General features: G+C 42.7%; 1 protein-coding gene and 1 long non-coding RNA gene across 5 annotated transcripts in view; one reads left to right on the plus strand and one right to left on the minus strand.

Moving 5' to 3' along the window:
* The window catches only part of PDE7B (phosphodiesterase 7B), a 181,690-nt gene that overhangs the window by 88,251 nt on the left and 76,981 nt on the right, over positions 1 to 16,458 (plus strand). Inside the window, exon 1 of one of the 3 annotated variants that reach the window (XM_035538324.2) lies at positions 6,855 to 7,181. The exons of the other annotated variants lie outside the window; for them this stretch is intronic. Within the exon in view, the coding sequence (XP_035394217.1) occupies positions 6,944 to 7,181 (238 nt within the window). The 5' untranslated portion in view covers positions 6,855 to 6,943. Of the gene's footprint in view, positions 1 to 6,854; positions 7,182 to 16,458 lie in introns of those variants that run through there. 3 annotated transcript variants of the gene reach the window in all.
* On the minus strand, positions 673 to 9,722 carry LOC118243850 (uncharacterized). Of its 2 annotated transcripts, XR_004777354.2 has the most exons (4): positions 8,027 to 9,693; positions 5,717 to 5,813; positions 3,844 to 4,401; positions 673 to 1,430 (listed from the first exon to the last, which is right to left on the minus strand). It is a non-coding gene; the product is annotated as an uncharacterized LOC118243850 (long non-coding RNA). The 2 variants fall into 2 exon arrangements; XR_007707964.1 differs by lacking the exon at positions 673 to 1,430 and having other exon boundaries at positions 1,514 to 4,401; positions 8,027 to 9,722.

Here is a 16,458-nt window from a genome sequence, read left to right on the forward strand (position 1 = left end):
TTACTGAGAGCAGCCTGCCCAAATAAGTCTGAGAGAAACAGATTTTCCAGAAAACCTCCCTTCCATCTGCAAACCTAGTGGATGCCTTTAACCAGTTATAGATACTACCTACTCAGTTTTTTCTTTCTGCAGCATCAAGACTACATTTGGAGTGAAAGCTCTAGTGAATAAAAAGAACCAACACGTTTGTGTGACTATTAATGGGGTTTGATAGCACAGTCATAAAAATGCCAGCACAGTTGTGACACCAGAGGTCCAAAGTTGCTAATACCAGTGGAGCTACATTTACACAAATGCATTTGTAAGAAACGCTAAGATCTTGATTACAGTAAATATGGCCTGATTTTGCAGTCAGGAGAATCTAGGTCAGAGGGAGCTTAGTTTATTCACTATTTTGTTTGTGCATCAGTTAGACCTTTCCCATGACTCCTCATCCGTATCTCCTCTCCATCCCTGCAGCAAATTGCACACACTGCTGTTATGCATGATGCAAGCAGGGAAAAGCTAAAAGGAAAAATTTAGTGATCAGATCTTGCAATATCTGATTTACAAGTGAAGAAGCAAGCCCTATTGTTCCTCTGCATTTATCACTTTATTTATGTCCCATTTTTTCTTACTGTAATATGCTTTCTTTGACAAAAAATATAAACTAGATAAAATAGATAATGAAGATTTTTTGGCTAATCGCTTTATTTTCATAATGGCAAAAGACAAGAAAAGACAAAATCATAGTTGCTAGTGTTTTCCATATACCATAAAGGGCAAGGACACGATAGGCTATACAGCCACTAATACAATCTCATTAAGGTAATAAGCGAAAGAAGAAATATTGCAAATGTGACACATCTCTCATCTTTCACATTGCTGCCATAATTTTTAGATACTTATCTTCTACTTGGGAAAATATGTATGCACATGCTCAGCTTTAAAGGCAGCAGTAATCCTTTTGAATTCATTGAGACTGTTCAATATTAGTTACGTATTTAGGCGATATGCATCTCTCATCTGGTTAGTCCCCTTTTCTACTCAGTCTTTTTTTAAACTGTTCGCAAAAAGGAATCCTGCAGGATGCTGTAGTTACTACTGTTATAGGACTATTAGAAAGATAAATAGCATTTCCACTATCCCATGTAATAAGTTATTATTTTAAGCCTACCTGAATTCTACCTACATTTTCAACTAGATGCAGCTTTCTGAGCCTCCCACTCCAATACCCTTGTTGATTATTAAGTATCCAATGCAAAACCATTACAACGATCACTGCGTAAGAGCTTTCTTTGGGGATGGCAAAGAGTTTTTTCTTAAACCTCTTGGCTTGCCTTGGCTCAGGTAAATCTTGCTTGTGTGTCAGAATTCATGGAGGACATGGAGTCTGTCAGATACATCGGGCAATACAATTAAATGTAGTGCTGGCAATTTCCTTATTCCTCCTTAAAAAAAAAAAAAAAAAAAAAAAGAGTAAATGAAGATCAACAGATTATTTTCATTGTTTTCTTGTAACTGTTTATAGGTGATGTGACTCTATTATCTCTTATGTCTGTTATTTCCTTTAAAGCCCCATAGAACCATAGAATGTGGGAGATTTGAAGCATCATAGTTAATATGCTGAACTTTTAATTCTCCAAAGTAGGCAATGGAAAAATTACACAACCTCACTGTTTCCAATTAGTTATGGACTTCTGTTTATTCCTTCACCACAAACATTTTTGCTTAGTTAGTAGTACAAATTGTTAATCATAAAAATGTGCTATCTCACATGTGCTAAGAATGAAAAAGGAATTGATTCCTTGCCCTACAGAACTCAAGTGATCCTCACTCTTCCTTTTCCAGAACCTTTTCCCAAGGAGTCTGATCAAGTATCCACAATAACCATAAGATCACCATGAACCTATAGTGCTGACTGTGTTTAACATTTCCCAGTAGGTGAGGCTCTCAAGGAGTGGTGCTGCATCCAGCTCAGGCAATAATAAACAGTGCGTCCTACCATTCCATTAGAAATTCATCTCACTACCCTTAACAGTGGGTTGGTAGCAGATAAACAAAATCTCCTACTATGTACCTTGAGTACGCATAAAAATATGTAAGTACATTGTTAAGAATTCATAATAAAAATAATATATTAAAATTACATTAGGGTTGGGGGAAAAAGTTCTGATGCAGGGCTTAGAGAACTTAGCATGTCCAGACTGGAGCAAAGACATAGTAACTGTCTTCAAATAAATACAAAAATATTCATATATAATAAGGTACCAGTAATAACAGAGGGAGGTAGCTAAGAGCAATTGTTTTTTATTAATAAGAATAAAATTAAAATTATAAACATCTGGAATGAGACAAACGTGGGGTAAAGAATAAGACAATTATACTAAGATTTTTAAAGCAATGAAGAAGCAGGAGCTCATTTTTAAAGCAGGAGGTCATTAGAAAAATTTGTGTAAGCTCTGCACAGCTCTGCCTGCTTATGTTTCCTCTGTCATAATCTCCAATCCTCTCCAGCATTCTTTTCCCTTGTCTTTTCTAAATGTTATTTGGTCACACTCTTATGTTCTCTATTTATGCTGCCCTACAAAAGTGCAGCGCTTTTTTTTTTTCTTTATGTGTTACAATGACATCTCACCATTTGAAATATTTTAATTTATTAAACTCACATCACACCCCTGAAGTCTTCTAAAGTTTGATGCCATTGATGGTATCATCACTTGGTTCTGACCCTCGGCAAATGCCTGTCCTATTGTCTCTGTATGAATCTGTGACCCCCAGGACAGAGGCAAAGGCATAGTTTTCATAAGCGACTACTAACTTAAGACGATTCTGCTAATGAGTGCCATCTAAAGACACATACTTTACACTTTCTAAAAATCACTATCATAAGATCTTTGAAACTGGTCTCTAAATTTGGAGTACTTAATATTTGCTAATCACTTTTGAAAAAATTGGCAGTCTGTTTTTCCATTATTTTTAATAATGTACTGTATAAATGGACAACATCAGATCTTTTCAGGTATCTAGTTGGGAATGCACTAATGTAAGTTGTGACACAAAGCTGATAGACAATTTCTTCTAGTGATCAATCTGCTATGCTAACAATTTGTGTTTTTCAAACATTGGCTCTCAGATAGAAGTGACAGGAAAAACAGAATATAGCTTCTCCTTTACATTGCTCTTTTAAAACAGAAAGGCACAGATGCCTCTACTCTAAGGAAGCTGTCAGCAAAGTTGTAGACTGGAGGTCCCAGCATCACTGACAGTACTGGCAAGCAGGAGGAGGTCACTGCTGGGCAGTGAAGCTTGGGGAGGGAAGCAAAAGGAAAAGGCTGGGGGGCTAGAGGGGAGAATCAAGGATCTTTCTTCAACATTCTTTTTTTACAGCTTTTGTGTGTCTGGCCTGATTTGTTGTGGGAGAGCTGCTGGAGACAGTGTATTTGGCACAGGCCAGGGTAGCTCAAAGCCAAAAGGATGGTGCTATTTCCAGTTTAAACCATGGCTTTTCTTTTCTTTTTTTTTTTCCTCTTTCCCACTCCCTCCTTTTTCTTTGAAGAAGGGAAGAGAAAAAAGGGGAAGAAAGGGACTTGCAATGAAAACCAGAGCAGTGGGCTAACGAAGGCCCTGCAGGCTTCAGTAGACTGGAAAGATACACAAGGCACTTCCTCTACCATCTGGCATGCACTTCTGCTGCTGCTGCTGCTCTTGGTACATAGCTTTGGAGTGAATAAGCAAACAAGTAAAACTTTTTAAGACACACCAATTATGAAACACCAGCTATTAATCTGCCAGCTTACTCCCTTCCCTTTTTTCCTGCCGCAATATTCCTTTCCTCAAGTCTTTTCCAGTTCTCATGTCTACCTGTGAAAATAAGCACTGCTTTGTCAGGTTTTCAGAGCTGACTCCAATCGCCTGTCCATTGGCACTGCTTCTCAGGAGGAACAAGGCCCAGAGCCAATATATTTATACTACCGTTGTTATCACTCGTGCTTCTTTGACTCAAGAAATGCAGGTAGCAGCAATGAAGTGATCCATCTCTGTTCAGAGATTTCCTTCCAATTTTGCTGGAGTTGAGAAGGCAAAAGAGAAGTTTTAGGTGAGCTAACCTTGTTCAAGGACTGCTTTAAATACAGTCACAAATGGCTGGGTACACTTCTGTGTAGGAGTATGTTATGTTTTAATTCTGATGGTTTTTCCCAAGTGCAGTGAGAAGTGTTATGTCGAGGCCACATCTTCAAGTTGCATAAATCATTACAGCACAGCTGAAGTCAGAGAAACACAGAACCTGCAAATTCTGATGATTTTGTCTCTTGAAAGTCTCTGAAAGTGATGCTACAGCTGATTTTTGATACCATAAACTTCATAATCATATACAGATCTTTCAGGCTTTCTTGTAAGTAGCGCTGATCTGGCTCCACTCTTACCACACACACAGAAAAAAAAAAAAAAAGACAAAAGAAAATTCACTTAATCACAGCAGAAATCTTAGATGAGTTAAGGATAATTAATCATTGGATCTTGTACAATTTCAAAGCACAAGTTCAGTAAGAATCAGATGTATTAATTTACAGGTAGACTCATTAATGCCGGACATTTTTTACACAACTTATTTCCTTTATTTGCAACTGCTGATCCTTAAACTAACCAGAAAGCAGGAAGAAAGAAACTACAAGCTATCTAGAGCAGTCACTCTTATTTGACACTATTTGACATCCCCAGAAAAAAAAAAAAAGACACCATCTGCTACATTTATTACGCAGTTTCTTGAAATAATAAATCTATAACAACAGATCATGTTTTCACTTTGTTTTTTGACTGGCCTCCTGCTTTGCATCTGTAGACTGTAAATGAAAAAAAAGCCTCAACAATTGACTCTTCAGTTCTGACTGCCTGAACATATCCACAAGGCAGGTATGTGTTCAAGTGACCCAACTACAGTCAACACAAAACTTTTCACAATTTTAAGGATATAAAAAGATAGTGTAGATTTTAAAAACTCAGAAGATTACTTATTGCTACAGTCAGGAGATTTGGTGGTTAAGTGTGGTTAAGCACCTAAACGTTCAGATATTCATCTAAACATTGGGCTGGGCATGTATCTGTGAATACATTCTCTTCCAAGATATCTGGTATTTTTTGCATGCAGTCAAGCTGGAAATGCCACAAGGATAGCCTTTCTTTCATGGTATTCTGGCACTTCTGGCACTTCTGCTTCTGTCCCAGCAGGGAGTAGGAAGTGCAGAGGTAAACAAAGATGAAAAACAATAACTGGAAAAAAAAAAGTTAATGTAACTTCTTGTACTTCAAAACCAAAATAAAGTAGTTTGGGGATGAGGTCTAACTTGCTCAGTAGGTGAGTCTGTCTTCAAGCAATTTGTACTTCAGTTGCCTAGTTTATCCCTAACAGAAACAATATTGCTTTAAAAAGTAATTGCACAACATGTACTAATATGAAAAAACTAATATATCCTAATAAGCCATATAACATAAAAACAGTAAAATTTGACTTTTCACAAGATTATAACCATACACTGTATGAACGTTTATGCTTCTGCTACTGTATTGTGTATCATCTATTTGTTTTCTTTGTTCTTAACCCCTTTGTTCCAAGAGTCAGGATATCCTGACGCTAAGGACTCTGCAAAATAACAGTACAACAATGGTATAATTCTTTGGAAGCACTTCACGATTTTCAAGACAGAGTCAACTGAAAGTGTGGTACGCTAGCACTTACAGCACTGCAGCCTACAGTCAAAATAAGGCTGGTTTTTGGAAAACAGTAGAGTTGCCAGTTTGAGGTGGGAACATTCAGATAAGTGTGGCAGACGGTCCTAGAGCAGAGGAAACATCACGTTGCATGCAAGGAAATATTATAAAGTCCACTAAAATGCAGTTAGGTCTTCTGTGATTTTACTGAAAGCTAAGCTCAGGTTCAAGAGACCACCGTTCCTGTAGGGAGTAATGGCTTGGGCACAGACCAGTACCAACAGCAACAGTTTGTATAAAGGCAAAATAAAACTTCTGAAAAGAGTGAGGCACCTCGGGGTCCTGGGTGGCTGTGGTGCTGGCCAAAGGCAGCGGCCACGCTGAGGCAGGTGCTGGCCGGGCCCTGCTCAGCCCTGGCACGCCAGCCACCTCATTTGTGTAGGAGACAGAGCGCTCACCCAAGCCTTTTACCTTGTTGTTAAAGACTTGGGGTGAATAATTGTCTTCTCATTGGAGCCTGCGAGTGACCACGGCCACCGGGCAGTGGCCTAATGCGAACCCACTCAGGTGGCACTTGCCGCCAAAGTAACGGGGAGACCCCTACACACACACATACACACACACTCCCGCTTTTCGGTAACGGCCCGCCACCCCGCTGCCTTCCCCCGCTCTCCTTTTTGCCCCCTTTCCCCCGGGCCGGGCTCTGCCAGAAGGGCCGCCCCGCTCGTCGCCGCTCAGCTGCCCGGTCCGGGACGCGAACCCGTGATCCCGCGTGCTACGCTCGGGAGGCCCAAACCCGCCCGGGCCGCGCAGCCGGCGGCGCGGAGGAGCCCTCACGGCAGCGCCGCGGAGCCCGAGGGGCGACCGCCCGGCCCCGGCCCCGGCCGCTCGGGGCTTGATCCGCGCTACGCCAGCCCCCGCCGGCAGCAGGGGCCGGAGCCCCCGCCCCCGCCGCGGGGCTCGGCGCTGCGCGGCGCCGGCATGAGCCGCGGCTCCGCGCCTGCCCGGCAGCCGCTTCGCCTGGCGGCGGGCTGAGGGCGCGCACGGGGCGGCCACAGCAGCGCGGCCGGGGCCGGGGACCCGGGGTCCCGGGGAGCCGCGGGGCCGGGGCCGGGGCCGGGCGGCAGCGGGGCGCGCCCCCTGCGCGGGGCCGCGGCGGTGGGCGGCCGGGCGCCCCCGCCCCGCTCTGGATGCCCATCGCGGCTGCTCGGGCCGGGGGGTGGCTGCGGCTCCCCGGCGGGGGGCGCGGGGCAGGATGCCGGTGCTGGAGCGCTTCTTCCCCGCGGCAGAGCCGGGCAGGAGGAGGAGGACGGGGGAAGAGCCGATGCCCTTTCCCATGGGCAGCCTGCCCGGTTATCAGCAGGGGACCCTGGCCTGGGACTTGCCCGAGATGATCAGGATGGTAAAGCTCGTTTGGAAATCCAAGGGGGAGCTGCGCGGGGCGAAGCACAGAGGGGTGCTGGAGAGCGACGATGCCCTGGGCGGCTCGGCAGGTAGGTCTCCCTCGCCCCCCTGCAAGGGGGCGCCGGGGTGGCGGGGAGCCGGCCCCGTCCCGCCGTGGGGCAGAGCCCCCGGGGCGGCTGGAGGGGGCTTAGGAGCGTGCTGCTGGCGGCTGCCTTCCCCCCGGCCCGGGGATGGGTGCCGCGGGGGGATGGATGCCACGGGGGGGTGGATGCCACCGCCGCGCTCGCCGCTGCCGGAGCGGGGGCGGCCGCAGCCTCCGTGCGCCCGGGGCTTCCCCGGCGCTGCCGCCTCGGCCTCGCCTCCCCACGCCGAGCTCCGGGCGTGCGGGGCTCGTTTCACGCGAGGCTCCCTCCCCCGGGGGCTTCCCGGCACGGTGCCCTCCGCCAAGCTGCGCGGCAGCCCCGTGTCACAGCCGGGTCTCGGGGTGACCCCGCGCCGTGCCGCTGCCTTCCCTTCACCGCGATGTGCTGCTGGCCGAAGGGCATGTGCGCCTCTACCTGCCTGAACCTCGTGTGTCGGATTTTCTCTTAACGCGGGAGCCATATGGCAGCGTATCAAATGCTTTACTGAAGTCCTGATCAGACTTCTTGCCTTTGCGCTGGGTATGAACGAGCTGTCATGTTAGCCTGGCGCCTCTTACTTCCAATTAGCTGATGCTCTGTCTTTCCCCATGCCCTACTACATCTCTTGCAGTTCAAAACCTCTTGCCTTCTATTGAAGTCCGGCTCAGAAGCCTACGACTGTCTCAGCGTCAGTTGATATTTCTTTTATCCTCCTGTCATCATGCCACCTTGACTTAATAGGCCTGCTGAAAGTTTGTGGCTTGTGCCTTCCGAACTCTGGATTCTCTTATCTCTGCAACCTGGTCACTGACCTCTTCCGGCGCCTTCAGTCTCCAAAGATCACGTCTTCATCTTCCTTTGCTGCTCCACTTAGTGAGACCTTTATCTTACAGTATTTCATACCAGAATAATTTAATTTCTTACATACAATAACATCACTGCAGATATTTCAAAGTGCTTGTGTATATGTGTGTGTGTATCTATCGTGTGTGCATGTAACTCTGCTTACAGACTTGAAAAGTAAACCTGTGTCTGTGCATCGCTTTTGGCCAAGGTCGGCCAGTTGGTCATTGTATGTTCATTATTTTACATGTTTGCAAGTAAACTAAGAAATGCATGGTTCACTTCTATTCTGCAAAAGGGAAGAAAAGTTTTCAGGCTCCAAGGAAAATCCTTGGAGAGAAGGAAAAACCTGCATCCCTACTGTTTGGGAATCACTTTGGTTTAAAAGAATAATAAGTGAGATTGTTGTGGATAAAGCAAGGGGAGGTCAAATTGCTCTTTAAGACTTGGAGCAAATCAGCTGGGAATGTTAAGCAGCCAGCCAGGGAGATTGAGGTTTATGTGGTAATGGTGAGCGTTCAGAGATGGACCCTAATCAAACAGAAGTTGAGAAATGCTGCATTGGTTGCACCTCATGTATGAGTAATAGTGGTTTTTCAGTATGCTTGTGTTATATCTAGTGAAATTAATTTCATTAGGTAACAAATGAGATTCGCCTTCAGATTCCTGGAGGCAACTAAAAATGTGCATGAATGTACAGAGACAGATTATTCCACTAGCAGGATATGAGTAACTTGCATTTACTCAAGTGGCTATTACTCGTATCCTGTGAAGGGACAGTCTTCTTCATGGTGCCAGATCCGATTTCATAACCTCGGTTGACTTGCAGCACTACAAATCAGAGCAGAAGATGACTGTAGCCCTCAACACTTTAAATACGAATCATCAGACAGTTTGAGTGAACCAGACCTGGGTTGCTGGTTTTTCCTCCTCGGCAACAGTCATCCTAGTAGTTTTCCCTCTTGTGGTTTCATTTTAGTCACTTTAAGTACACTGGAGTACGTGGGAAAACCAGTAAATGCTGAAATCCCGTGTACTTAAGTAAGTGCAAAATCAAAGATTGTAGCAATGGGGAAAAAAAATCATTTGGAAGGATCAGTAGTTTGAGGTGCTTGGCTTGGTGGGTGTTTTGTATGCGTTAAGCTCCTTAAAAAAAAACAAACCTATGTAACTTGCATCTTATAAAAAGGTACTGCTTCAGTAGGAGATCAGGTTTTCTTCAGGTGAAGCTAAAGCAAATAACTTCTGCTTGAGGTACTGCTAGTTAGGCAAATAAAGGTTGATTGTTCAGCAGTAGAGTTCACAGCACTTTCCACATCAAGGGCTTTTTCATTTAAGTTTGTAAGTGTTCATGTGATAACTCATGTTCTGTTATCACATGCTCATGAAACTATTTTGCTTACAGTAGAGGAGAAGGAAATAGATATGGATTCTGCAAGGAAACTCTCAGGATTTCTGCCTTGCTTGATCATGTTAATACAGATTCTTCAATCTTAGCAAAGCAAATTCCTTTGACCTAGCCTGAGTGATTGGACCTGGTTTTGGGCTGGCATTTCAGAAAGGAACAACCTTCTTAACCATAGGTAGTGAGGGGGAAGGAGAGCTATATCTGGATGTGATATCAGTTCTGTGGATGGCAATGTCTTGGGGACCCATATAGCTTTATATCATACCACATTCCTATTTCCTGAGGTAGCTATTACAGATCACAGCTATCTGTGGGTCCTGGGCTCTCAAATTCAAGAACTGTATCTGGGTCCTTCATCTTGTTCAGAACTAAGAATAAGGTACTGAATGTCCCTGCAAAAAAAGTCTGTGCAGTACATCATGCAGCTTATGGTTGGGATGAACGAAGAACCCAGATCTCAGAGAGACTGACTGCCTGGGTTTTCTGGTCTTCTTTCTTTTTTCTCTTCCAAAGCAGTAAAATTCACATCTTGAGCCCTCTCTTATTGCTGCATTGCTTTTTAAAGTTAGTGTCAATTAAGACTGCAGACCTCTCTCCTGCTCCTGGCCTGCTGTTGCTTAGTAACTCTTTTCTTTCCCCATTTCAATCCCTGACCAAATCAGTACGAAAGTGTGGTTTGGTGAGGACTCTCTTCAGCTGTGCCACAAGCCATTTAACATTCCCAAATTGGACATGTGATAGTAAGAAAGTGCAATAATGGAACATAATTAATTTGAAATGCATCGGGTGGGAAATGGGTATAATTTGCTGTCATTCCTTGCAGTGCTTCAAAGATTATTTGCAAACCAATGCTTTTTACCTGTATATATATATATATATATATATATAAAGTCTTGATACTCTTACAACTGAATTATTTAAATATTTCTGCACTGAAACCATGTTGATGCCTAGGAGGGAAATATGTTCTGTTTATGACCCTAACTTTCTTATCACCCTCTCTTACAGTTCAGCCACAACTTTGCAGATTAAACAAACCTGATCAAGGAACAGGTATAGCTCTGCCTGTAAGACTCTTCCTCATGAAACCCCACAACCTGTTAGATTTACAGCGATCATCCCAGATAACTCCTGTGAGACTTTCTGTACTGTTAGAGCCTTGCACGTGTGCAGACTTGCAAGGCTTTCAGAGAAAGTACCATGGTAGTTAGAATTACTGAGGCCATTTGAGACACTGATCTCTGTGGGTTTTTGAAATAACTCTGAATGTTTTTTTCCACCTATCTCTCTCTGTCTGTAGATGTTTTCTCAGAAATGTAGGTTCTGATTCATGCATGCATCACACTCATTGTTAACTGATGAGTCCCTTTGCCATGAGGAGGAAAAACAAGCAGTATCACACATCAGTCCTATCACAGTTTGCTGCTGGGAAAATTTCCCCCAGTTATTGGTGTGTCCGTTTACTACCCCTCTTCAATCAACTGCCTTCTTCCCTACTCAGCAATTTATTTGAACTTCTTGCCATCGTCCTAACTTTACTGCACAACAGGCCTTGCTCTTTTAGATCTTATAGCTGTTTGCTGAGCAACCCTGTGATACACCTGCTAGAGAGGTCAGAGTTAAATCGTGTGTGCTTCTTCAGTGACTGCTCTAAGGACTTCCCTAAGGTTATTCACAAGACCTCTCAAAGACTTAGTTCTTCCATGATAACCAAAGAAACCTGCCTTCCGCTTCATTTTTCTTTTGTGGTGAACAACTCTTAATCATGCTGTGCATGTTAAAATAAACTTCATGCTTCCCCATCCTGTCATTACTTGCTGAATCATTTTTAGTAGTGACGTCTTGAAGCTCATGCATGCTTTTATAGTCCCATTGCAATAATTAATAACCATAAAATGATTAAAATCTGAATCATTTTATGCCAAATAGCGGGTTAACTTGGAAAGTCCATCATTTTGTGTAGTTGCTGTTGAGCATGTAAGTTCCACAGATGTAGATCCCAGCAATAAATAAAGCACAAAAGCTATCAAATGGCATTGTCTCAGCATCTGACCAGTTTCTTGTGTTGTTCCTTAGATCGAAAACAACTTTGTGTCCCACTGAGAGATGCACAGCAGGCAGAAGGGCTGCTTGCAATGTCTTTCTGAAGTTAGGTTTTCTTTTCTTTTCTTTTCTTTTTTTAAAAGGCTTACGTTGAGACTTGTTAAATCCATTACACTTAGTAGGGACGAAGAATGTGAATTTGATGGAATCAAGGCTACCTGTGGCAACCTTGATTGCTCTCCAGCTGTTGTGTTGAAATTCCAGCACCCAAGAACAGAAAATGTGCTCTTCTGTATTCTCGTGTAGAGCTGGTTAAATCAGTGGAACAGTGCATGGTGGTCTCACTAAGAACAGTGAAATTAGGTTGTGTGTGGTATCGCTATCATGTCGTGTGTATTTAGACCAAGTGATAAAAGACTTCAAATTCCGAGCACATCAGTAGGTAGTGCTGCTCAAACATAACTCTTCAGTTTACTGGCTGAACACAGGTCAGTAATATACGTAATTTGCACTTATTTTTGTCCAAAATGCTGTGCTAATTAGAGAATTGTCTTCAAAGATCACAAAGAAATCCTTTTGAGACATTAAATCATGGTCACTGTTTGAATTCTGGCCCTTTTTTAGCACCTATCTTAGGAGTATTTTAAAAATGCTGTTTAGAATGAAAAGTTGAACTGATAAAAGACTTTGGTTTTGCATATGTCAAAATGAGTTGATATGTTTTCCAGCCAAGCTCTGGATTTGTTTTGGAGGTGAAACTTTTCACTGAACTCTACCTTTAAGGGCTTTTTTAAGGATTCTTTCCTACTTAATTGTTATGTAAATTTTCTGTTGTGGATTTGTTTGTGTTTGGGGATATTTGGAAATAAGTGCTAGACCTAAAGTAAACAGAGAAGAAATAATCTAAAAATCTCAACAATTTCTGAATGGTCTTTCACTTTGGCCTTGCTGGCAAAATTTTTGTTTGCTTTATTGTGAATGTCGGAAAACAAAATTTGTTTGCAGAAATACTTGGAAAAGCTCTTCAAGCAGCTGTTCAGCTATGTACATCCACAACAGAAGGAAGAAGATTACAGTATATAGTTAAAGTTAGCAGATAAAATGTAATTGCCCAAGTTGGACGTTGGCCAGCATGCAGAAGGTAATGCTGCTGGTGTGCTGGGAAAGTGACAGAGTTTTTATTGATATGTCAACTGGAAACAAAGAAGCAGTCTGCTGAAAACTATAAACACAAATAGAGCAAATTCCAGCCAGTTTTAAAATGGTGGGGAAATCTGTTGCTGTCAGTGAAGCTGTGCTAAATATCGGGAGCCAAAAGTGGGGCTTTATATATAAAAAGTATTCCAAAAGGAAAAGCTGCTGCACTGTAATGCAAACATGCTTTGGGATTTTTTATTTTTGTCTGCTTCTTTGTTTCACTCTTTTATCTTTGGTAAATTAACTCTTGAGTGCTTTATATGATATGAAGAATTAAACTGATAAATGGCTACCAATAGAAAGCAGCAGTGATATTAGCCATGCCTGGCTAGTGGTGATAATTTTCTGATTGCTTAAATGTCACGAGAGAAACATTTAAAATGCATTATGGGAGCCTTGGTACTGCATCTAGCTTCCAGTGCTTCTAAGACAGGAGTAGAGCATTGTGTGCAATGTTTGCTATTTTAGCTCTGCTTCATAATAAACTTACAGCTTGTGGTCTATCGTATTTCTTAAAACTATTTCTTGGAGACATTCATCCCAAACAGCTTTCTGTAGTCCTGCTTCAGGAAGTGCGAGTTTGACTTTCTTGGCAGGACAAGGAAACGGGTGCCCATTTCATCATTTTCTCCACTATTAACTATTATGATTTCCTTCCCAGAGGTCTGCCCTCAGAATGTCCTAAAACATGTTATTTATGATTGCTAACATGATGCTTTGCTGCTGTCAGATTTCTAAGGGATGTCTTCCCAAATGGACAAACTTGGCTGAATCAGAGTTGTACTGCAGGAGCAGTGCAAGCTTTAGGTACACTGACAAAACTCACCTGACCTCAGGCTGTTTCTTCGCAGCAATTATGCACCCAGTTTGGGCTGTGATGCTGTAAAATATGCTAGTCCTGCTGTCTTCTCAGTCTGGACTAGAAAGTGTAAATACGTAAAAGAAACCCTCTTGAGACTTCCAGCTTGAAACATGCCTTGACATTTGTTAAAAACTATTTAAAGTCCTATCATTTTTCTAAAAAGAGCATTTAAGCCTGGTTAATCATGGGATAAATTACAGTAACTTCTGAAGTACTTTTCTAGTTCTTGGTGTAAACTTGCAAATGCAAGACAAAAATGTCTCAGCTCTTCATTTTTTTCCTCAGCTTGCAACACATTATTTCTTCTATCACTGTTATGGCTACAAACAAACAAACTCTGCATGACAGAAGGAATAAACCCTTTTTATTAACCTCCTGGATAAAACATTCTTTCTGCTCTTCCATGGAGAGCCAGCTATGTTTTTCCTTCTCTCCTCCTTATATTACCATAAGATCATACAAGTTCCTTGTCTTAACCTGTCAGCTTCTAGAAGGAGATGTTGTGCCGTGAAAGTTCCCAATGCTGCAAAGCTGAACATGGTTTGGTGTCAGGTGTATACACAGAGGAAGTTCAAATGCAACAAGGGGTTAGCAGGCTCATCATCAGTAGTATTGCTCTCAGATCCGTACATTATTACAGTAGCAGTTGACAAAGTCCTTCCACTGCTCTTTCAATAGAATATCCTGAAATGCAGGTATCCTCCAAAGTTCTCTCAGCAAATGAAACCTTTGAAATCGGTTAGCAGAGGCTGCTGGCATTCCCTGTGAGTGCTCCGTGGTCCAGGAAAATGAGGACATGGTTCAGCTTTCTCAGACACCAGGGAGAGCCTTTGCACAGAAGCCCATGAGTTTTGCTCTACACCAAGATATTCAGTAGCATGAAGCCTGCAGAAGGTGTGTTTTTAAGCATCTCTGTATGGACAGGGGACCTTTTGGAGAAACTGCTGTAAACTTCCCCAGCTGTGATCCTTTCTGAAAGGGAAGTGTGTAAAGTTCTGTTTCCCCTGGGAGAACATGAAATTCTTTCCTGTTTCCATAGCCAGCTCCGGCTCGTGCAGAGGCAGTACCCTTCGTCTACTGTTAATCTCAGTGTTCTCCTACTATCCCTGACATAACACAAGGGCAAAGCATTACCTCTAAGGCCTACTTAAAAGATTCTCTGTGCAGGTGCAGTTAAAGATGCAGCAGTATCCTGGAGGGTTTTGAGAACACTCTGTGCTGTGACGGGCACTGTTTCATTCCCAGTTGCTTAAGCACTGTCTTGGGATTGAACGTTTTCTTTTCAGCTGCTGGAATTACAAATCAGCCAGAATAACTCTAAACTAAGTATGACATGGTAGTGTTTTAACATTGCTCTTGAAAATTAAGTTGTAAAGTAGGTTCATCTAAGTAGAAGGAATTAGTTTTAAGCTCAGTGGAGCTATATACCAAAATCATCAAAAATAGTGTGCTACACAAATGTGCCATGTAAGTATTCGATTAAAAAGTAAGCAGAATAACTGGAAAATGCAGGCAGAGAATAATTCTTAAATTATCAAAACTTTGACAGGTGCAGAAAAACTGGAGTACACAGTCCACTAGTCTGTTTTTAATAGCTGTTGACTAATTTCTTCAGTGTCTAGTACTTCACTCTAGTGAAGTTCTAGTTCTAGTGCTGTACTCTAGTGCAGAAAAAGTGCTTCTCTGAACAAGCTTTCCATTAGTTAAGGGTAGTAGCAGCTATTTCTTTTAAGGTTATCTATACCTGTATCTTGATTATCAGTAGACCTGGTTCAGCGAAGCACTCAGGTGCTTATCCAAATAGCTGTGTGTTTTAAACTTTGCTTGTTCAAACATCTTCCAAACAGTTCATGTGTGCAAAACTTAAGCTGGAAATCTTGTAATTATAGGCTTTCATGGAAGATTTCTTATTTCCTGCTTCCAGCCTGAGTGGATATGCTGCAGGAACAGCTGCTTTCACAGTAATTCAGCAATTGCGTTTCTAATTCCAAATGGAACTGAGAGAATAAAGGGGTAAGAGAGACTGGACTTCTGTGAAATGCCAAAAAGAGTGATTTGATCCAGCTTGGGTTTTGCACGCAGGTTTGTGTTATTAAAATGAGGGAGGGGAATAATTCTGTATGCACTGTTTGCAGATTACTTTGTTCAGATGATGCTCAAGCACATTAGCAGTGAGAAACTGAGAAAACTGCTTGTGAGAGATGCTTAACTTTCTACATACTGCGCAACTAGTCTATTACACTTGCTTTCTCTTCTTCCTGGAAGCCCTAGTGAGCATACATATCGTGCTCTCATTTGGGAACTGAAGCTAACTGAATAAATTAGTACTGGCAATAGCTCACGGCCTTTCTTGAACTCAAATTCAGTGTGTGTAAAAGAGGTGTGTTGCTTTCTGTAACCACTGGAAAAGAGACTAAACAGAGAAGAATTTACTGCACAAGGGAGGACTGCAGCCCTAAAATGGCAAAGGAGGGAGGCTTTAAGGTGAGACAGTGTCAGCACATTTTTCCAAGCAAGGTCAGCCTGAACATACTGCTTAGAATCAGTAAACCTACAGCTATGAAGAAAGCAGGGCAGCGAGGAACAGGGGGCACTTCCAGAAGACTTGCAAAGGGTAGTTGAAAGGATGAAAGAGGAATTTCTTTAGTGCTGTACAATACACTAGGACACTGCACTTAAGTTTCATCCTGAGTTCCCTCCTTGTCAGTCTAGAATAAGACAGCTATCACTGCTATATATCAGTGCTGGCACAGCTTTCCCCCCACTTTCTTTCTGTCAAGTAGTTCTGCCTTCTTACTGGAAACCATAATTGCAGCTGTGGATCAAGGGCAGGGTGACACAGATAAGTGGGGCTTGATGCAGTTGTGCATTGACTCTCAGAGACTTTTTTT

The sequence above is a fragment of the Cygnus atratus genome, chromosome 3, assembly GCF_013377495.2.
Source record: "Cygnus atratus isolate AKBS03 ecotype Queensland, Australia chromosome 3, CAtr_DNAZoo_HiC_assembly, whole genome shotgun sequence".
NCBI lineage: Eukaryota > Metazoa > Chordata > Aves > Anseriformes > Anatidae > Cygnus > Cygnus atratus.